The following is a 23,823-nucleotide window of genomic DNA, read 5'->3' as shown; positions in this document are numbered from 1 at the left end:
TCAAGCATTTTATTGTGGGTGGCTAAGGCGTCTACTTTACTCGCTAGTTGTTTAAGTTGCTCGCTAGTATGTATATTTTGGTTCAAGAAGTCTTTGTTTGTCTGAGCTTGGGTAGCTATGAAGCTTTCCATCATTAGTTCGAGATTTGACTTCCTAGGCATGTTAGGAGCATTATTAGTTGGCTTTTGGTATCCAGGCGGAACAACTGGTTCTTGGCCAGGTGCATACATGGCATTGTTATTCTTATACGAAAAATTTGGATGGTTTTTCCAGCCTGGGTTGTAGGTATTCAAATAAGGATTTCCTTGTGCGTAATTCACTTGATCGGTTAGGACTCTTGCTAATGTATGACATTCTTGTTGGGCATGGTGGCTGCGGGTGGTATGGTCAAGTTGTCTAACTTTTGAACAAGGGCATCTACCTTGGCTTGGACATGGTCAAGGCTACTGATTTCGTACATTCCACTCTTTGTTTGGGACTTTTCTACTGGAGTTCTTTAACCTCCCCATTGGCAATGGTTTTGGGCCATGTTTTCAGTGAGTTGATAGGCTTCATTGTATGGATTGTCCATAAGTGCACCGCCTGCGACAGCATCTACTGTCAGTCTTGTGTTATACAAAAGCCCATTGTAAAATGTGTGAATGATCACCCAGTCTTCAAGACCATGATGTGGACATATCCTCATCATGTCTTTGTACCTCTCCCACGCGTCGTAGAGAGATTCTACATCTTTTTGTCGAAATCTGTTGATTTGATCTCTCAGCATAGCAGTTTTGCTTGGTGGAAAATATCGGGATAAAAAAACATTCTTCAGTTCTTCCCATGTTGTAACTGAGTTGGATGGTAAGGATTGAAACCAAGCCCAAGCTCTGTCTCTTAGTGAGAAAGGAAAGAGGTGTAGTCTTATCGCATCTTGAGATACACCATTCGCCTTTATAGTGTCTGCGTACTGCACAAACTTGGTCAGGTGTTTATTAGGGTCGTCCGTAGGATTTCCAGCAAATTGATGTTGTTGGACGGCTGATAATAATGAGGGTTTCAGCTCGAAATCATTTCGATTGATAGTAGGGGCAGCAATGCTGTTGTGAGGTTCTTGTTGGGATGGGGTAACGTAGAACTTAAGAGGACGATTCTATGGTCCTTCTTCAACCATGGTTGGTTTTTCTTCTGGTTTAGTAGGAAAGAAGATATCGGGAATATCATACCTTTGTTGGTACTCTAGTATTCAGCGTCTTATATATAAGAAATGCTCTAATTCTGCGATTGGTGGTGCTAAGTTATCGCCTTGTGAGCGAGTACTTGGCATACAATCGGGGGAAATAAGGGAAAGAAGATTAGCTTTTATTTTTACCTTAGTCTATACCGTGCAACGAAAGAATCACACTATTTCACTAAATCAGGTCCCCGATAACAACGCCAAAAACTTGTTACGTGTCGTGACTGTATATAGAGTATAGTCAATCGGGTACTTGACTGCAAGTGCACAGTCAAGTCGTTTTAGTTTTAAAAGATATCGAACCCACAGGGACCGATGATCAAACTAATGCTATCGACGTTACTATGTTTATCTAAGGGAATGATTTTTAGAAGTTTGGTTGCAAAATATTAAATCTAATGGAAGTTAAGTTTTAAGAAAATATTAATAGGAGGAATCAGTATGCAACGCATTAATCGTCAGGGATTCAATAAGTCACTGGTGTATAATTTAAATACCAAATATCTTTCATTAGAAAATACTTATTTAAAAAGCTTTATCTCACACTCTCGTGATTGTTGATTCGGCCTATACCTTTAAGTTAGAATGTACGCTCTCGCTGTCCCATTTGAAGTTAAAAATACTTTTTGAAAATAGATAAGTTTTAATTGCTTTTAAAGTGCTCTCGCTGTTTTTAAAATCAATGCCTAGTTTTTATTATCCAATTCAAGTCTCACGCTCTCGCGATTGTTGGTTCTCACCTTAGTTAATTTCCCACTCTCGTGGCAAAATCGTATTAAATAGCTTCTCACTTTTGTGACACAGTTAATTAAATTTAAATTAAAAATCACAGCCGAAAAGATTGTTTGAGAAAAGGAGTCTTTCACCGATTATTATTAAATCCCGTCTAATTAAATTGTTACATACCGATACCGATAATTTAGTTAGACATGTTAAATAGCGCAAACACAGACGAGCATAAACAGATTAACAGTGCGGAAAACATAATTATAATAACAGAGCAATAATAATAATAATTGAATAAAAACCTAGAAATTGGATTAACAGAGTATGTCGAATCTTGGAGTACTTAAGCAGTCCTCCACAGGTCGGTAGGATTCTGCTTCTTTGATACGATTGCTTACTAAATTAAATAAAGTGTAGTAGTTCCCCAGTGTAGGAAACTACTACTTTGGCCAACTGAAAAACGGAAAGGAAAGGGGAAACCGGAAATTCTAAACGAAATGGTAACTGACTTTCGGAAAGGGAAAACAAATGTATCTGAAGGAAAATAACACAAAAAAGCTAAAATGCTGACGAAAATAAATTGCAGAGGGAGAGTAAACCCTTTTTATTTTTTCCAACTTCTGTCCTTTTTATATCTCTTGGTAGGTTATGGCAGTTGAGGAAAACAAGGAATGACTCGGTTGATTGAGAAATCCACGGGAAATTGGTTATGTTACGAGAATATAGGCACGTTTTGCACGCTTTTGTTGACTGCTTCAAGGTGTGAATTCTAGCCGTGTGACGCTCGTCATGGGCCTGTGACGGTCGTCACAGGCTGGGCATGCCGGTCGTCATACACCTTGTGACGGTCGTCACATCAACAATTTATGTGTTCTGGTTTTTCTACTGCTTTCTCATCTGTTTCTTCTTCTTTTTCTTCCTTTTCTACATTTTGCTCATTTATGCATGGAGATTGAAATACCTGCAAAAATAACTCGAATACTTGCTAAATAATCGGAATATGAACTAAAGTGGTACGGTCTTTGAGTTTAAATCACAACAAATATATGATGTATTTCCGCGTTATCATTTATCAGAGATTTTTCAAATATTTCCAAGCCACTGACTAATTTGCTTGTGAAATATAAGCCTTTCACTTTTGACAAAGAGTGTAAGGTAGAAATTGAGACTTTAAAGAGTAAGTTAGTTTCTGCACCGATAATGATAGCCCTAGATTGGTCTCTCCCTTTTAAGATCATGTGTGATGCAAGTGACATTGTAGTATGGGCTGTGTTAGGACAAATAAGAAAAAAACTTTTGCATGTGATATATTATGCTAGTCATGTTCTGAATCTTGGTCAGATGAATTATGCAACTACCGAAAAGGAGTTATTAGCAGTTGTTTATGCTTTTGACAAATTCGTGTCTTATTTACTAGGGTCAAAAGTGATTATTTATACTGACCATGCTGCTTTGAAGTATTTGTTTGCTAAGCAGGAATCAAAGCCAAGACTCTTGAGATGGATACTACTTCTTTAAGAATTTGATCTTGAAATTTGGGACAAAAAGGGGTGCAAGAACATCGTTGCTGATCACTTGTTCCACATATCCCCGATTGAGGAAACAGAAGAGACACACCCTATTCATGATCCCTTTGCTGATGAGCACATCTTTTCCATTAATGGTGTTCCATGGTTTGAAGATTATGCAAACTATTTGGTAGGTGGAGTAATACCTGATGATTTTGACTATAACAAAAAGAAGAAGTTCTTACATGATTGCAATTTGTATCTGTGGGATATTTCATTCCTTTATAAAAAGGGGATAGATGGTTTGATCCGAAGATGTGTTCCAGAAGGAGAGCAGAGGGAAATTCTCAAAGCCTGTCACAATTCAAAATATGGAGGACACTTTAGTGGGGATAAAACAGTAGCCAAAGTTCTCCAATCTGGGTTATATTAGCCTACTTTGTTTAAAGATTCTCATTTCATTGTACAAGAATGTGATAGGTGTCAGAGAATAGGTAACATCTCAAAGAGGAACCAAATGCCCCAGAATGCATGTTAAAGGGGGGATTGATGGATGTATGGGGAATAGACTTTATGGGAATGTTACCACCATCCTTTGGTAAGAATTACAGTTTGGTGGCTGTCGATTATGTGTCTAAGTGGGTAGAAGCGGTAGCATTACCCACAAATAATGCTAAAGTGGTTATGAGGTTCTTGAGAACAAATATCTTTGCACGGTTTAAAGTTCCAAGAGCACTAATAAGTGATGAAGGTACACATTTCCTAAATCGCCTTATGGAAAACTTGTTGAGAAAGTATAATGTAAAACACAAAATTTCCACCCCATACCATCCTCAAACAAATGGGTAGGTAGAAGTTTCAAATAGACAAATCCAGCAAATCTTAGAAAAGACTGTAAGTGCCTACAGGAAGGATTGGCCAACAAAGTTGGATGATGCATTGTTGGAAGAATTGCGTTCAAAGCGGGGATTCCAGAATTCTTCAGCTCCATGAGTTGGAAGATTTTAGGAATCAAGCTTACGAAAATACAAAAATGTATAAAGAAGAAAAAAAAGGCATGATCGAAAAATTCAAAAAAGGAAATTTTGAGAAAGACGGTTGGTTCTCTTGTTTAATTCCAAGTTGAAGTTGTTCCTTGGAAAGATGAAGTCGAGATGGTCTGGTCCATTCACTATGCACAAAGTGTTCCCGCACGAGGAAGTTGAGTTGAAGAATAACACCAGTGGGGACACCTCCAATGTCAATGGCCAAAGGTTCAAGCCTTACCACCAAGAACAGGAGACTTGACTGGTAGAAGAGGCCCAACTTAGAACACCATAGACAAGTCATACATCGAGCTATAGATCTTAAAAGGTGATTCTTGGGAGGAAACCCAAGGGAGGTATCAATAGTTTAATTTCAGTAGTGTGTTTTTCATTCTAGTGTATTTATGTTAATAGTTTTGAGTTATGTGTTGGAGAGCCAAGCATACAGGAGAAAAACCTCAGAGCCAAGGCATGAAAAAGGAAACTCTTTTTTGAAAAAAGTCAAGCCTTCTTCTCATACGCATATGGCCTAGTCCATACGCGTATGAGGATGCTCTGCTTTCCCCCAATTTTCATGGTCTCTGTCCATGCACATATGGCTTGGTCCATACGTGTATAGAATTGCATAATTTTTCCAAAATTTGTGGGCCTCTTTCCATACACTATGAAATCCCCCATACGCATATAGGGCATTCCAAAGGTCAGGTCATTTTTCAAAAGTCTTGGTCATACGCATATGACAAAGTGATACGTGTATGCAACAGTCACTTGGAATCATAGGTGTATGATACACGATCTAAATTTCAACTTGTTTGCTTCTACCCATATGCATATGAGAACTATCATACGCGTATGGCCCTGGCAGCATGCATATGATACATGTATGACGCATACTAGGCACTATATATATATTTTTGAAATTTTTCTCACATTTTCTACCCTGAGCCATATGCTGCATTGTTTGCTTTGATAAAATTCTTCGAGATTTTTCTTGTTTTCCATAAATTTCATATGCTACAGGTCAGATCTCGCAAAGCAAGCAACAAATGGCTACTTCTTCTTCTTCATGAGGGGAGATTATCGCAATGAGCACGCAGAAAGATACTTGTCCTTGCTAGAAAGGAATATTATTAAGTAGTGAGTCTTCAATCTTCACCCTGACCAACACCATGACGTACATGCTATCCTCAAGAAGCATAAAGTGACTTATCTGAATAGTCAGATCCAGCTAGTGGCTAAGGAGCTGGTGTTGGAGTTTTATGCAAATGCTTATAAATCACCTTCTAAGGATGCTCCCGTAGAGTCTGAATTTGTTTCTTGGGTCAGAGGGCACCAAATTCGGCACAAATGGAAAATAGTGAACAAGTTGCTGAAGATGATGTTTAGATGACCGAATTGTAAGTATCAGTTGATGAAGACGACCTCTTGGAATGGTTGTCCTTACCGAGTGATATTGGATTGCTTGGAACTTAAGGGAAGAGATTGGCAGCCCGCTTCTACTCCTATTTCTAGGAAGTTAGCTACGGTGGACCTGGATGTTGTCGCGAAGGCGTGGACTTAATTTCTGCACCACACTCTGGACACTAACCAGAGCGGATCAGAGCTTATCATTAGGAGAGACATGGCTTTATATTATCTGCTGAACTGATGTGTTATAAACTTTAACCATATTATCTCTTATGACATGTATGAGATGGCCCAGAGTTAGACTAAGAAGTCTATGAGACATGCTACTGTCATCCTTCTCTGGTGTAGGCGAGCAGGGGTACCAGAGTTGACAGATGGCCGCATTGTGAACCCGACACAACCATTAGATGCTGGGTGGATTGTAGAGAACTCGAGGAGGACAACCCCAACTATGGAGGCATAAGAGACAAAGGAGCGTCCAAAAGAGTCTACTGGACCTAACATATCCTATTCCTAGTATGTGCTTGAGGGGGTTCCTCTTGCTGATGAGGACTCTCAGGGACACAGAGACCGGATGTCCATCTTTTGTTTTATGTAGGATTTTTATGCTCATACTGGATTGCCCGATCAAATCTCACCCATCAGGTGGACATATGGGGAGCTACTCAGCGCTTTAGAGACCAGTTTTCAAGTGATCCTCCAACACCATTCTACAGAAGCTACTAGTATCTTGGGATGGATACTTTGATCTAGCTTAGAGGACTAGTCTAACAGCAATAACACCATCAATCCACTTTCTCTCAGCCCACCCCTCAGCAGTACCAGAGTCCCTTCAGGAGTCCAGAGCAGAGATGCCAACCAGGACATATGCCTCTTGTTTCTGCCTTTGTGTATCATGGCGACCCAAATGCCATGATCTGCTATGACGCTCAGATGATGGACAAGGACGGGGGCACATAGGAGGATTAATGTTATTTTTTTCTCTTTCTATTTTTATATTTATTTTTGTTTTGATTTTTTGATGATTTTGATGTACTTTTCTTTTTGGTTAATTTTTATGTACTACCCTAAACTTTTGGATTTATAATATTGCATTTAATTCCCATTAATACATTTTATGTTTATATTATTTAAGTGATGATGACTAGCATGAGTGGTTGACCCTGAGCACCTAGATAAAGTTCTATGCCATATTCATGACCATGCCAATTAATCATAATATCTTTAACATGATGTGATGTGGTTTTATGGAAGTTTTATTGGAAAGGGTGCAGGGTAATTGTGAAACTTGTGAAGTTGTATCATATGAGAACCATTGTGAACAGTGTTATCTCTTATCAACATGTGTAGCGGTAAATTCATGACCATCAAGCTATGGATAAACTTAACGTCAATAAAACCAGAGTCATCACCACACTTTTATTGTTTCCAAAGGAAAAAGGGCAAAAGTATGAACAAAACCCAAAGATAAGAAGTTTTCAAATCAAAACTAATAAAATGTCAGAGATTACAGGTAAGGGGGTTGGTTACACAAAGGGAAGGTATTAACATCCAAAGTGTCATAGGTACTCCTAGGGAGCCTTTTTGTGTGTGATAGTGTTTTAGTTGAAAAGATACTTGATAAAAATATAGATTGAAGGGATGAGAAAATAATTAATTTATTATATTTTTGTGTTTGACAAGACCTTCGGTCTTATGCCTACGTATCAACATAAAAATGAAGGATAAAAACTCCGCAGTTCGTGGTAAAAATTTCAAAGGAATTGGTGAATTGATGTTAACAAAAATTTAATAGAGAAAGGCACAAAAATGGCCAGAGATTTGAATGGGGTTGTTAGTTCTTTTTGTATTTTTGAAATTAAAGTCAATATGGTTAAGTTCATTCACAAGTTTGATTTAAGAAAAAGTTTTAAAATTCAATGGCATAAAGCGAAAGTTTCTAATCATTAAAAACTGTCAAAGTTTGAAATCACAAGCAAAGAAGATTTTGAAAAGGGGAGAGATTTTGAAATTAAAGAAGTGGGAGGAGATGAAGAGGCTAACCTAGACAAAAATTAAAAGTTTAAAAGTTGAAAAGATCCGACCAATGAGATGCAATCCACAAGACACGAATGTCAGATAGAAACCCATTTTCCTTTGGACTTTTGAGCAAGCAACAAGCATAAGCAATATCCAAGAAATTAATCATGAAGACCAAGGTACCAAATCAAGATAGCCATAACATCCAAGCAAGCACTCCAATAGAAAGCAATCTTCAAATGTCTTCAAATGTGTCAGATGAAATATTCCCTTGACAAACTTACAGAAGTAATCATCAAACACAATCAAAATAACAATATAACAATTAAACATAGAGACAAAGTGACAGATGAACCAAAGGGCACTCAAGGCTTACATTAGATGAAAGACACTGTCAAAAATATCTCAGTCTCAGAATAATGGCATTGGCCAAGTCCTTTAAGGCATAGGGAATGTTGTCTAATTCTAAGTCTAAATGCTTAGATCAAGTCCAACAGTCCACCAACATATTTTTTTATGATTTTTGTTGTTATTAGATATTTTAAGGTCCTAAGACCACAAAGAGAACAAAATCAAAGGCACACAATATATACAAGCACAAATGATATGGCTCAAGTGACCAAAGTAAAAATGGCTGAAACATAAACATCTTGCATGAAATGTATATGGAAATAAATGATAAAGGTACTTGAATTTAAATTGCATTAAGTAAATGGCTTGAAAGTAAAGCAATGTTAATAAGAAGTTAGTCAATTGTTAGTGAAGAGTTTTAATTGTTTAAGTCATTCTTTGGAGAACACTCAACCATCTATTCACAAGTATGAATACATGAACCAAGACATCATCCATGAGAAGAGCTATAACTTGGATAAATCAATAAGTATGCCACTAGCTCTCATGAATGAAAAAAAGGTCAAGTTTTCACACAATGTCATGAAGAATGGGAGACTTACAATCTCACTTACTAGAATGATTTACCTTATGGGACAAATTTAGCTCTATGTTAAGCAATCATAATTGGACTTATCTAGAAATCACAACTATCTGAGGCCGGGAAATAAAAATATTGGTGTTAATGCATGTTAGAGATATGTTACAAAAAACCATACTCCTAAAACATACCACGCACTAAAAAAAGGGGGATGGACCTATCTCAGTCAGACTTATGTTGATTCATCTAACACAAAGTCATTGATGAATCAGCTAGCATTAGACATTTGAGATTTTATCGATCAATGATGGATTAGGGAAGAATATGGATGAAGATGAAGAGGGAAGGGGAAATAGAAACTCAAATTGATCACAAGAGGAAATTCATCTGATAAATACTATCCATTCATTTTAGGGGATGAAATGTATATTTCATCAACCCCCTAAATCCAATAGTATTGGTCAAACAAAAGTCAAATAAACCATGACCAAGGCGAAATAGAAAGTCAAACATCATAAGATCAATCAAATGACACAACAATTTTTAAACAATTAAACAATTAAAAATGAATTTTAAAATGAATTAAAATGCATTTTTTAATGGACAAAACCTCAAATCCATTCAAAACACCAAATAAATGGCCAAGGGATTTATGCTAGGTCAAACAAGGTCAAATGACCTTAAACAAAAAATTTAATAATTTTTGGAAAGTCAGAAGTATTTTAAAATATTTAAAAACAAGTCCAAAATCATTTAATTCACAAAAAATATCAAAATTAATCCAAAAAATGATTTTAATTCAAAATATGGAAGAATTTTTTTTTTAAAGATTTTTGGTGAAAGTCCCATATTTTTTGGATTAAAAATGAAATTTCTATGAATTAAATAAAATAAGAGGATTAAACATAAAATCAGAAAATAAAATAAAATTGAAAAAAACAAGGGCCATAAGATCTCCCTCATTAATTGAGGTGAGAGATCTGATGGCCACAACGCGTGCTCCATCATGCACCACAGTTAACGCGTGTACACACGTGGTAATCAGAAGCGAAAGCCAGCATTAAAACATTGAAACATGATCAAATGGTTGGGAAGGCGCCAATGCACCACCCTAGCCCTACCTCCGGTCTTCTTCTCCGGTGGACCTTACCGGACTGGTCCACCACCAACTTCCATAAAAAGGAAAAGTGAGTACACTATTCGAAAGGAAAAATGCTCAGGAGCTCGAATTTGACCTCAATTTCTCCCAATTTCAAGTATATCAAAAGATACGTGGATTTGAAATTTGAGGTGCATGATCTGAGTTACTTTGATTTGGCCTCAAAGTAACTCAATCTTGTTGCCTACATTGGTAGGACTTCAGAAAACCAAAGAACAAGAAAAATAATGGAGAATTCAAGGAGAATCAAAGAAGATAAAAATATGAAAATTCACCTTTGGTTTGCCTCAATTGAGCTTGATCTTGCTTCCAATTTGCCTTGGCTCGACTCTAACAACTTGCAGGAAGTGAAATGGATGATTAAAAGGCTTGGATTCTTGGAGTTTGAATTCCAAAACAAAATTAGAATTGAAACTCGATTTCAAGTGAAATCTTCAAGTTTATCCTTTAATGGATGTTGAGGAAGAAGCAGTGCAAAGCTTGGGCAAGAGGGATCCCTTTTCTGATCAACAAGGGCATGTATTTATAGCCTACACATTGTTTTCCACACCTTTGAAAATTTGGCCAAATTTAGTAACTTGTGTGCATGGGTGAATGGGCACACATTTAGGCCCAAATGATGATTGCATTGAGTCCAAATTCATGCACAAAACATGTTGAGATCATAACGTGAAGCCATGCAAGGGTATTGGAAGATTGAGTTAAAAAGTTGCCAAAACAAGCCATGCAAAGGAACCATGCGCAAGTCACTAAAAAATGATCCAAATGCCATGATCTTGGATGTTTTGGAAATCTAATATGAAGGGGAGAAACTTTTATATTGAAGAATTTTCCATTTGGAGCATGGATCATGATAAGTTTTGAGGTGGAAGTTGGAGAAATCAAACATAGTTGAAACTTTTCTAAGTATAAAGTCAAATGACCACTTTTTCCACCTTGAATAACTTTTGCTATGAGTTCCAAATGAAAATGGTTTCTTCATAAAAGTTGTATCTATTTAATTCCTATTTAATTTGGTCACAAATTTTACACCATTTGAATCTTGCATGAGGGAGTTATAGATTTTATAAGTTGAGGAAAATTGTTTGTTCAATGATGATGGCCCAAAATGATCTATAATATTTCCTCTGGGCACATGCTCTTGCAAGTTGAACTTTCCATTTCTCATAGAAGAAAAGTTGGATAAGACATCTTGAAATTAATCATGAAACTTGGATGGCCTTCTTATCATAAAAATTGAGCAATGTATGTTTCATGGAGGCTGACCTCCTAACTAGAGCACAAACAAAATGACCTATAATATTTCACCATTAAAAATGACTTTCCATGCAAAATTTGCTCTCGATGTCAACATAAAAGTTGTTTGGAATGTCATAAAGAGTAAATTTGATATTGGAACCATTTTTATATGACAAAAATGATAGGAGATAGGGTCTAGGGAACCCCAGTTTTGACCAGTTGACTTTCTCTAGTCAACCTCTTTGAACCATCTTTCAAACTTGAAGTTCTTTTTCTTTTTGGGGCTCATGGAGAATAATATATGCTTGAGATGATTTATAATGAAGTATCACTTGAAATGTTTGACCAATTGTTGAAGAAACTTGTTGAGGAAGTCACACAAGATACCTAGATGAATTATGGTTTTCAAGGCAAACAAGCTTCAAACCCTTGATGAATTCTTGATAAAAATGAAAAATAAAGAACATGGGGATCCATATATGATACTTAGAGCCATTGTGAACCTCTCCTTGATTGATATCTTGCATTGAGGGTCTCAAACCCTAGATGTGAACTTGGTGGGGGCACAGATGGACACACACACCTACAAAAGAAACAAAGCTATACATAAACATATTTTTGGTATTTTGGTTAGTAAAATAGAGAAAATAAAGTATAATAGAATTAAAAGTGCTTGGTGATCTCTCCCAATACAAACCCAATGAATGAGGAGTGAGGAGGATGCCAAAGTGTGATCCCAAAGCCAATGCTAATGATGAGATAGCATGAGGGATCTTAGGATCAAAATTGGGGTCTTACAGCTGCCCCTATTTAAGGACATTCTAGCTGAGGATGTGAAGGTTAAAATCTTCGTATGAAATCAGCATAATGGACTTTAATAACAACATCTAGAAACAAATTTTGGTCCTTAAGGGACCTCATGATGCATATGATATGAATGTAAAAATAATCTTTGTGGGGAATATATTGCCACAAAGGAAAAGAATCCAGAGATACCGAAAATCTACAGGAGCCCAATGCATTCCATAAGGAAAGCTCACTGAGGAGACGAAGACTCTGGGGGATAAAAATCTATGTGTATTCCAAGTTACGACTTAAAAACTGCTGGAGACACGAGAGGATTTACATGAAAATAAATCAATGGAAAGACTCGGTTGGGGAAAAAAGGAATTTGCATGTATTGGGATAACACCAATACAACAAGAAACACCCACTGGGGAAATGCGTAAATTAGGACGAGACTGAAACACTCAAACACAAAAGTGAAATTGATTTCTCAAATAAATACGAAACCAAACTCAAATGGGGAAGAAAAACTTTAACACATGAGTAAAAGAGATATATTATCTACTACCGGTTACTGGGTAAGAAGATGATACACTCTGACAGAGGAACATCTGTTACCGGTTAGGGTAAATATATCAAGGATGACAGAGGGACATCCGTTACCGGTTAGGGTAAATATACTGGGGAAAAGAAATCAAATAGGATTTACAACTACCTGTTACTAGGTAGAAGACCAAAGAGAGAGTATCTATCACTGGTTAAAGTGAACATATCAAGGATAAACTCAAAGGGAATAATATCCGTCACCGGTTAAGATGAACATATCAAGGATAGACTGCCAGGGAAAAAAGAAATTACAACTATCAGCGCTGGGTAGAATACCAAAGAAAGAGAAGATCCGTCACTAGTTAAAGTGAACATATCAAGGATGAAATTTTCTGGGGGAAAGTAGGAATTACAACTACCTTTTTAGTGGGCAGAATATCGAACAAGAAGAATATCCGTCATCGGTTAAGATGAACATATCAAGGATAAACTTGCTGGGGAAACATAAAGCCAAATCCGTTAGGGAAAACCAAAAAAGTAAATTACCTTTTATCGGTTACTAGGTAAATTAACCAAAATAAAATACTCAACACAAAGAAGAATATTACCAGTTACTGGGTAATAAACTCTTGGGGACCAAAAGATCTATCTAGGTAAGAGCTAGAAAGAAACGGTCAAACAAGACTCAACCCAATGAGGATATAACTCAAGGGGAGTGGTTTCATCTAGGTAATGATCTGGGGAGGAAACTGAAATAGTAATCATCTACGAGGAAAAAATTCAGTGGGGAAGAAGAAAGGATAAACTCTTTTTGTTTAAGGGGCTGACAGTTTTATAATTGAAGGAGGCCAGATACACCAAATATGCATGGGGAAATAATATCACCAAAGCAGGGGATCAGAAAAAATAGGTTAATGTGTAAAATGCATAATGAAATATCTGATGCTATGTTTTATGCATGTATATACATGAATATGTATATGATTATGCTGACAAACGAGCACAAATGATATAAACATGGAGATCTGAGTCATCACAAATAGATACTCTGCTAATCTCAACAAGATGGGAACACCAACTGGAGAACCTGCTAGGGATGAAAATAAATCACCGAGGATATAAATCCTAACTCAAAATAATATTCAAATCAACTCTGGATGGGAAAAGACCTGGAAAACATGTGTCCAACCTAAAGTACTACGGAAAAAGGAGGATCTACTAAGGATACTTATCAGAGAAATAAGTCATCATTGCGGGCAATTTTAAGTCAACACCATATCAAATGGGAGACAACCTTGTAGGGGACACCAACAATACTGCTCAAAACCAAAAACTGCCCAAAGGAAGAAATCTTTTATCAGAAAAATGGAATGCCGTTGGGGTCTCAAGTCACAATAAGAGGTAAAAACTCTGATTGGGGAGAACCAGATGATCTATTGGGGATTCCATTCCAAAGCATCTCTATGGGGATTTACTGGGGATACAACATTCTGCCATGACGAATCAAAGACCACAGGAGGATACAAGGATCGACAATAACTTCCTTAGAAGGAAAGTAATAGTCATCTGACTCTTCTTGGAGATTGAGAAATAAACCAATTCCAATGTACCAAAATATCAACCGGATCTGCAAACTCACGCATGAGAGAAACTGTCACGGGTATTCAACAACCAAATAAAGGTTTTAGATGATAATCCAGGATTCATTCACCAACAAGAACGCCTCAAATGGAACAACACATTAGCTCTTATGGGGATGAATTGCAAAGGGAACAACACATTAGCTCTTATGGGGATGAAAACCCACTAATCATGCCGGGGATGAGCAACAAACTGTTGTGGAGGTAAAGTCACCAAACCATTACTCGGGGAAGACCACCAATGCTTTACATATCAAGATTTATCGTCCTTGAGATTGTTGTTGACATTCCTTTTTTGTAATTGATCGTTCTTAAAGTAAATGCCTTTTTATTTAGGAAAAATGTTTATTCATTGATTTATTTATTTCAAAATTATCATCATAAAAATTCAATTTTAAAATAGAACTAAATAAGGATAATAAATAATTGGATAAAAGCTCAACTTTATTTAATAGAATGCTAGTGCACAAATGGCGAGACTCCATGGATATTTACAAAGTTTGAAAATGGTAATTTACATGGAAAATGGCTACATTGAATACACTCAAAACCAAATGACCACTGAAATGATGAAACATGAATCCGAAATCCATTGTGCTTATCTTTGGTTGAGAATGATGAATCAGAACCAAATGACCGCTTAAAACTTCTCAAAGATCAAGACCAGCCGAATGCAGTTACTTGCCATAATCCCTAATTTTTACCTAGATTACCCCAAGGTGGGATACTCAATATACCATGATGACTTTTCTATTTTATGTCCCTAACTTTTGCCTGGATCTCCCTTTCGGGTTTTCAATCCACCGAGACGCTCATTTTTGCCTAAGCCACCCTTTCGGGTTTTCAACTTAGCGAACTGTTCTTTTCTTCTTTAGGCGAAGTAATTCTTGACTGCATCGGCGTTCACAGGACGAGTGAACTCTTCACCATCCATAGTTGTAAAACTCAAAGCACCTCCTGAAAAGGCTCTCTTAACAACACATGGGCCTTCATAATTAGAAGTTCACTTGCCCCTAGCATCAGGTTTGAAAAATAGAATCTTCTTGAGCACGAGGTCACCTTCTCGGAACACATGAGGCTTGACCTTCTTATCAAAAGCTTTCTTCATTCTCTACTAATATAATCGACCATGACACATGGAAGTCAATCTCTTCTCTTCAATAAAATTCAACTCATCATATCTAGTCTGGCACCATTCAGCCTCTGTCAACTTGGCTTCCATCAATGTATGTAAAGATGGGATCTCAACATCCACAGGGAGCACAACTTCCATGCCATAAACAAGAGAGAAAGGGGTTTCCCCTGTTAAAGTGCACACGGATGTACGGTACCCATGCAAATCATATGGGAGCATCTTATGCCAATCTTTTCATGTCACAACCACCTTCTGAATAATCTTATTAATGTTCTTGTTTGCAGCTTCAACAACCCCGTTCATGTTGGGTATGTAGGGAGAAGAATTATGATGTGCAATCTTGAAGTCTTTGCAAAGAGCTTCCACCATATTGCTGTTCAAGTTTGATCCATTATCAATAATGATCTTAATTGGCACACCATAACGACATATAATATGATTCTTGATAAATTGAACCACGACCTTCTTGGTCACATTTGCATACGATGCCGCTTCAACCCATTTTGTGAAGTAATCAATAGCCACTAGAATGAAACGATGTCCATTCGAAGCTTTGGGCTCAATCATGCCAATCATATCAATTCCCAACATGGAGAAAGGCCATTGAGAGGAAATGACATTCAACAGCGTTGGAGGAACATGAATCTTATCTGCATAAATTTGACACTTGTGGCATTTCTTCATAAACTTGCAACAGTCAGATTCCATTGTCAGCTAATAGTAACCTGCTCTCAGCATCTTCTTCTCCATAGCATGTCCATTGGAATGAGTACCAATGGAACCTTCATGGACTTCAGTCATCAATAAGTCTATTTCGTGTCTATCAACGCATCTGAGCAGAATCATATCGAAGTTTCTCTTATAAAGCACATATCCATTCAGGTAGAAGTTGCCAGCTAATCTTCTCAAAGTCTTCTTATCTTTCAAAGATGCCCCAGGCGGGTGAATTTGACTTTGGAGGAAACATTTCATATTATAATACCAAGGCTTTTCATCTTTGACTTCTTCAACAACGAATACATGAGCTGGCCTATCAAGACGCATTACAGTCAGATTGGGAACTTCATTCAAAAACTTCACAACAATCATGGAAGCCAACGTTACAAGAGTATCTGCCATCTGATTTTCATCTGATGTATAACTATTCTCTGCTTATGTGGCTTGCTTGAGGCTTAATTCAAAGGAGAGAATTATTGCTTGACTTATGTCATATAGCTTTCTATCTCTTGGTTAAATCTTTCCTCCCTAGCTTTTACTTCATGTTCTAGGATAATCTCTTCATCTTCCCCCCTTCTTTAATTTTCAAAATCTTCTCCTTTCTCTTTTCAAAAACTTTCTTACTTTCAAAACTTGAACAATTTTCTCAATAAACCTTGAATTTTGTCAAGAGATTTTCAAAATGTTTTTCCTAATAAATGCTAACATATCTTAAGCATATTCAGACTAATTTCAAAAGATTAAAAAATGCATAACTCATTTAATCATTTTTGTGCCCTTTATGCACTTTTCCTCTTTTAAAACCTTTCTCAAAGTTTAGACATGAGTCATTTTCATAGTTGAGATGTAATTCTCCCATTCCCCATAGTATTGGTGATAATTCTTTTCCATTCAAGAGAGCTAGTGGTATACTTGTTGATCTTTATCCAAGTTGGAGTCCTTCTCTATGGTGATGTAAAGTTCTCATACTCGTGGGTGACTAGTTGAGTGTTCTCCTAAAAATAACAAAATGTCTTTTCGTTAAAAATGAATCAAAATAAACATCTCTATTATTTTTACCACGAACTACGAGATTTTGATCCTCCATTGCATTTTGTTGGTAGATAGGCATGAGACTCAAAAAGTCTTGGCAAACAAAAAAAAATCAAAAAAAAAAATCTTTCTCATCTCCCCAATCATTTGCAAACAACACCATTTTAAAACCAAAATGTACATATTTTCAAAGAGGTTCCTATAGAGTACTATAGATGTTTAGAATGCTAATATCTTCCCTTTGCATAACTAACCCCCATACCCTTATCTCTTTTTATTAGTTTCATTTTAAAAACTTCTTTGGGTTTTGTTTGTACTTTCCCCCTTTCCTTTGGAAATAATAAAAGCGCGGTGATGACTCATGCTTTGTGAGGTAAGTTAACCCATAGCTTAATCTCAATTTTTTTTACCGCTACACTAAGACTATCTTTGAATCTTTGTGTTCCACATATGAATTTGTGTGGTTGAGTATACCCAACGAATTCAATTTCTGCATCATAAAAACTACATAAATATAATACAAAATTAAAATGAGCAAACAATAATAACAACAATATACAACTTATACCTCAAGCACAACAGAGATACACTTCTCAAGCATCTTCTCAAGATCCTCCTTAACCATCCTCTTTCGCTCCTCCTCGTCATTCCTCTCTCGCTCCTCTTGCTCTTTCTGGACACTCTTCCGCACCTTTTGTTACAACCTCTCCCTCTCCCCCTCAAAGATCATCTACCGCTCCTCCTTCCACCTCTTCTTCTCCTCCTCCAACATTCTCCGCTCCTCCTCCATTTCTCCCTTTCCTCCCCCAACTTAACAACAACAATCTCTTCAATCTCTCTTACAGTTTTCTTCTCTAGATGACTTAGATGGTCCGAAATATAACTTGATGCCAACGCTCTTCGAAGACCACAAACGCGTCTAGGATGCTCCTTGGTTCCAATCGCTTCTACTAAGATATCACAACGATCTTGTGAAGCAAAGAGGCCGACTTTGATTTGTTCAACCACACCATCCTACAACACATATGAAATTTCATCTTTACCAAATTGATTTAACCAAAATAAATATTATTGAAAAAAGTATCTACTTACAATCTTTTGAGCCACTTCGCATGTAGCATCTGATGCGAGCTCATCGCCTTTTCTTTGACGTGCCTTCTTCTATTTCTCGCGGCGTGATGGTGGAGATGGAGTGCAATTACGGCTTATAGAATCTCCCATCTGTAGTTCCCTTTGTTTTCTTTTTTCTTCAATCATCTTTTTTTTGAGTTTTTAATATCCTCCACTAGACAATCTATGTGGATAGATTTTTCTAGCTCGATTTTCTTTTTCTTTTTGGCTATTGGCCAAGAATTCATGAGTGGTTCGGGAATTTACAAATTTCTCCCAAACATCCCGATCAATAAATGAATACATCAAGTATGGAGACTTATATTCAGGGTCATCTTCATCTCTTGGATGTTTAATATAATCATGGGTGAACTATGTCTTAAAGCCCCTTCAACACTCACCATAATGTGTAAGCAATTTCTTTTTCACAATACTATCCCCTGGACTAACAATACACACATCTTACGTTTATACAATATAGATGTCATTATTATTAAACAAAAAATAAATGATCATATATACTTGTAAACAATTCATAAAATACCTTAACATCATCCCATATGACGTCTTTCAAGTCCTCGTCAACTTCGTGCTACCTATCTATCAAAATACTCACTTTACTTCTACCTAGTAACATAATGTAACCCATAAAATCCTCAGCAGGTTCACCATAAGCCCTTTCGGTTCTTATATCAACTATAACCGGGCAGCGAACACCATTTTTGTGGATTTTTTCACCTTGGTATACATCATGGCACCTCTAGTTTTTCTTTTACTTTTTGTATTAACAGAGGTTACAACAAATGTTGTATGAGAGGTGCTTATCGAATCGGCTATGTCTACCTAAATAAACATCAAAATGATCAAGAGAAACTATTTTAGTGAATCAAACAACACGTAAAAATATACTAACTAACATTTCAGTGAAAAAGTAAAATAATGATCAAGAGAAACTATTTCAGTGAATCAAATAAAACAAAAATATTCTAACTAACATATCTCAAACGAGTTTTGGTTGGAATAGAGATGATATTCAAGAAGAATATATGTTGGAAGAATTTTGATGAGAGTGACGATGACAATCACCTAGGTTTTTTTGTGTGAAATGAGAGTGATGAAATAACGTTTGATCTTTGATAGCAATCTGAATTATTTCATGCAAAATATGTGACACGTCAGTTTTATATAAAAGTCGACGTGAAAGTATTAATTAAAAACAGAAAATATAAAGAACACAATAACGACATATGCTGGGAACTTATTTAAAATATATATCATGTCGAATTTTGATGGAAACCAGTTGATTTGAATATATAAAATAAAAAATTAAAATGGACTTTTGAAATTAATAATTTGAAATGGTTGATGCAAAATATATTACTTCTCAGTTGGACCATGTAACCAAGGTAAATACTAATAAAAAATGAAGAAAAAATTAACAAAGAAAAAAAGTGAAATTGGAAAGGCGCCAAATGAGAAATACTAATTAAACCATTGAAAAAATAAAATAAAATGCATTAACTGAGATTCGAAGCAAGCTCCCTTATAATTATATTTCCTCGATTTTCTTAAAAACCAAGGGAACAAATTGTTTATTTTAAAAAATAAATAAAACATGGTGCTTCAAGAACTCACACCCTCAATTTTTTTTATTGTTTGAGGTGTAACCTTCGTCATAAAATACGTTATTTGTAGTAATGAGCAGAACGAGATTCATTCTAAACGTATGACATCATATTGAGATGAATGAATTCTACTATGAATGAAAGAATGAACATTTGGATTAAGACTCATGCAAACTTTTGCATAACTTTTGCATGGTGTAAAATGAGTCTTCACTACTATATATAGCTAAGGTCTTTAAGAGTGGTTATAACTAACTTTGAGTTAGTTATCCTCTCTAACCATCTATCTATACATTCATTCACATTCCTAACTATAGTCATTCATGCTTATCATACATACATGGATGATCTTCTTCTAATAATATAAAACTAAGCATTTGAATCAAATTAAATTAATATATATATTAATTAAGTTAAATAAATTTAAATTATTGATTTTGAATTCAATTTTTAACAATAATATTTAATTATATTTATATATTAATATAAATAAGTTGTTTGATTTTTATAAATTAACAATTTTTTTATAAAAAAAAATCTTGAATTCAAAGTATAAGAGAAAACACAAGATGATTAAAAGAAACTATGTAGTATTTCATATATAATGAATCGTTCACATGTGAAGCCATTGACCTATCTAGTGGAGGAAATAGTTCCCACTTGTTCCAAAGGAATGTTTGTTGGCCCCACAAAAATACCAAACCAAATTATAATGTTCACAATTTTTCCTATAGTCCTAGCATATAGTCACATACTACATATTAATTAATTATAGTGGATGAATGACATAGAACCCTCTTATGAAATTGAAGTCGTCTTCAATTAAATTTAAACTTAAAGTGGATGACAATTATGTTTATATAAACAGGGTTAGTGTTTTAGTTGGGGCAGGTAATCCAATTCTCAAGATTTTGTCTAGTTTACTAATTATATATGGTCTTATAGTACATGAAATTAAAAATTGTTTTATAATTATATAGTTAGCATTAAAAGTGGGTGTGACATTAATTCCTTATTAAGCTAAAACACTGAGATCTTACAAACACTCTCTTGTCCTTCCTTTTCATTATTCTTTTACTATTTATTCTTTTGAATAATGCTATCAAGTGGTTTCATAGTTGGAAGAATCTCAGATGTGATAATTTTGACAACAAAGCTGCCAACCCACTCATTTATTTATTTTTATAAGGGAGACATTGATAGAAAGAGTAGCTGGAAAAAGTGTTCAAAGCAAATCAATATTTTGTGACTCATAATTATGGTTCTGCACTTGCAAAACTTCATCATATCTATTAATCCAACTCTTTTATACTTATAACAATATTCAAATAAAATGCGTTATGATTAAATAAAATCTCATAAAATATTTTTTATAGGAATATTATAAGTAATATGATATATTTTTATTATTTTATTATGATTAAATTGAAACTAATCTATATATAATATTTAAAAATTTGAAACAACTCTGATTATTCTTAAAGACGATTGAGTTGTAATAGTAAAAAAAATTGAAAAATATATTCGAGTTGATCATAACTCACGTAACATACTAACTACTAATATTTATTCGGAAAAGAACATATAAATCAAACCAATCTACTTCTTAAAGAAGAATTCATGAATACAGGTTGCATGTATGCCATGGACATAAACAAGGTCCAATATTCACCTATTCTTCTATCCCTCTACATATATGAAAACAATCCTCACATTACTCAAATTAATACCAAAGGCATTAATTGTATACAAAACAAAGTAAAATAATCACTACTAAAGAAAATAAATTTTAGGTTGAAATATTAGAGACAAAAAATATATGAATCAGTCTCTAATTTTAACATCTTAAATAATATTTAAGAGAAAATTAGAGACCGATTCTATATTCTATTGTCTTTAGTTTTTCGTCGCTAATTCAATTTTTCGAGTAGTGCATGCTGATTGATTCTATTGTTAGTTTTGAACAACTTAAGACAAATGATATCCTCAAAGGAGAAAAAAAAATAGAGAATAAAGATAATGCATGATGTTTATCTCACTTTCCTTGGCCTTCAACTTCTTTATCTCCTCCTCTTAATTACCATGATCCTTCACCAATCATTCCATTCCAATATCCAGTTGAATTTCCTTGTTGATCTTTATTATGTTCCACTTCAACACCACTTGTAGAAAGCTGTTTATTAACCTCTCCAAAAGGGAACAAAAGTCTTCCACCACCACCGCCGCCGCCACCTTCTTGAACTTGAACATGATCATATGATCTATTTCCATTCATTCCATCAATTGAAAATCCAAGACTAGGTTTAACTTCTTGCATGGGAAATCCAGAAGGGTAAATAGCATTTGAGTTTGGCATCAAAGAATTATTGTTATTACCATAAGGGTTTATGCCTCTAGATGCCATGCTAGACCTAAGTAGGTCAAGAGCTGAAGAAGATGATGATTCATTATTGTTATGCATCTCAATATATGATGATGACATACCATGATGACTATTATGATGAGGATGATGATGATAGTTTTCCATAGATGGAAAAGCTAGGTTAAGATCTTGACCTCCATGCATTTTAGGGTTTTGAGATGAAAGATGTGAGACTTGAAGGGTTGGTGGATTTAGGTCAGGAATTTTTGGTGAGTTATTATTATTAGGATTGGCTAATGATGATGATGAAGGAACTTTCTTGTTCTTTCTTGATCCACCTCCAACAGGAACATTTCTTAGAGATCCTCCTTCAGTCCAATACCTTCTACATGTCTTGCAAAAGTATCTTGGTTGTGTGAGACTATAGTTGTTGTAATAACAAAACTTTGTGTTTGTTGAATTGCACCTTGGACAATTTATTTGCTCTTGTGGCCTTGCTTTCTTCTCCAATCCTTGCCTTGGACATGAATTAGGACCTATCCCTTCCATCAGTGAATGAATACCTATACTTACATATAGTCTTCATCATGTCACATGAATCCATAACAAATATTTATATTATAGAAAGAAAATTGAGTATATGGAATATATACTCCATGAAAATACATGAAACTTATTGATGTTAAGATCAACTTTGATGAGCATATTGTTATTAATATGAAGTATTCATAATTTTTTAGAGATGATTAGTATCAAAGGAATTGAAAATACTAACTATAGTATCATCTTTTATTTCTATGCATGTTCTTTAAAAATAATATGAGAAAAAGGTAAAGGTAAAGAGAAAGGAAAAGGAAAAGTTGAGTTTTTATATATATATATATATAATCAACTAGGTATAGATAGAAAAATGAAAATCAAAGATACAAACAAGTAACAACACATAAATCTAGATGTGTCAGCTTTGGAAGAACCCTAAAACCCAGAATAAATATGAAAGAAAAGACACATGAAAAATCCATATCTACCTTTCTATGGCTAGCCATGAATTCAAACAAAAGAAAAGAGAGAGAAAGAGGATTCACCTTGTTTGTCTACAAGACTGCACCTGCTCTACTTAGTGCAAGAAAGAATGTTTTTGTTTAGTTTGTGGGATGGCTTTATGTGTTAGCTTTACTTTATGAATGAATGATATAAAGGAAAAGGGAAAGAGAGAAGATAGAAGAGAGAAGAACAAGTGTCTATTTTGACTACACAAGCATTAATATTATTTTTTTCATTAATGATGTTTTTGCCTATGGTACACTCACTTTAATTTAATGATGACTATGATGCTATATATTTTTTTTAAAAATTAATCTTCCATTATTAAATATAATTCTATATTAGTTTCTTTTAGTTTTCTTTATGGTCATGCTTTTTTGTGTGTGGTGGAATATAATAAGTAGTATGTACTGTGGTGGTTTCTACTTTTTGAATGATATAGACTCTTATTTATGATTCAAATTGTCAAACTTTCTTTTTCTATAATCAAGCACCTCTTTATGTTTTGCCAGAATCAAGGACTATTCTTGTTTAATCAATGATTTCAATGGGATCACTTATATGAAGTGTTTGATTTAAATTTGATTGCCTTAATT

General features: G+C 35.1%; 1 protein-coding gene and 1 non-coding gene across 3 annotated transcripts; one reads left to right on the top strand and one right to left on the bottom strand.

The window, feature by feature from the left end:
* Window positions 1–659: 659 nt before the first annotated feature.
* On the top strand, window positions 660–766 carry LOC127077391 (small nucleolar RNA R71). Its single transcript, XR_007787208.1, has one exon. It is a non-coding gene; the product is annotated as a small nucleolar RNA R71 (small nucleolar RNA).
* Window positions 767–21,406: 20,640 nt separating this feature from the next.
* Window positions 21,407–23,469, bottom strand: LOC127076100 (dof zinc finger protein DOF2.5). Of its 2 annotated transcripts, none has more exons than XM_051017663.1 (2): window positions 23,212–23,469; window positions 21,407–22,746 (listed from the first exon to the last, which is right to left on the bottom strand). In XM_051017663.1, exon 2 carries the CDS (start codon window positions 22,730–22,732, stop codon window positions 21,899–21,901), a length of 834 nt encoding a protein of 277 aa, XP_050873620.1. In that variant the 5' UTR covers window positions 22,733–22,746; window positions 23,212–23,469; the 3' UTR covers window positions 21,407–21,898. The 2 variants fall into 2 exon arrangements, with proteins under 2 accessions (XP_050873620.1, XP_050873619.1); XM_051017662.1 differs by having other exon boundaries at window positions 23,269–23,465.
* Window positions 23,470–23,823: the final 354 nt, after the last annotated feature.

This window comes from Lathyrus oleraceus, chromosome 4 (genome assembly GCF_024323335.1).
Source record: "Lathyrus oleraceus cultivar Zhongwan6 chromosome 4, CAAS_Psat_ZW6_1.0, whole genome shotgun sequence".
Classification (NCBI taxonomy): domain Eukaryota; kingdom Viridiplantae; phylum Streptophyta; class Magnoliopsida; order Fabales; family Fabaceae; genus Lathyrus; species Lathyrus oleraceus.
The sequence above is the reverse complement of the archived record's forward strand: the minus strand, read 5'-3'. Positions and strand labels throughout refer to the sequence as shown.

What these genes read in the sequence shown, in the direction of transcription:
- LOC127076100 (XM_051017663.1), bottom strand. Translation starts at nt 22,732, where the DNA reads ATGGAAGGGATAGGTCCTAATTCATGTCCAAGGCAAGGATTGGAGAAG.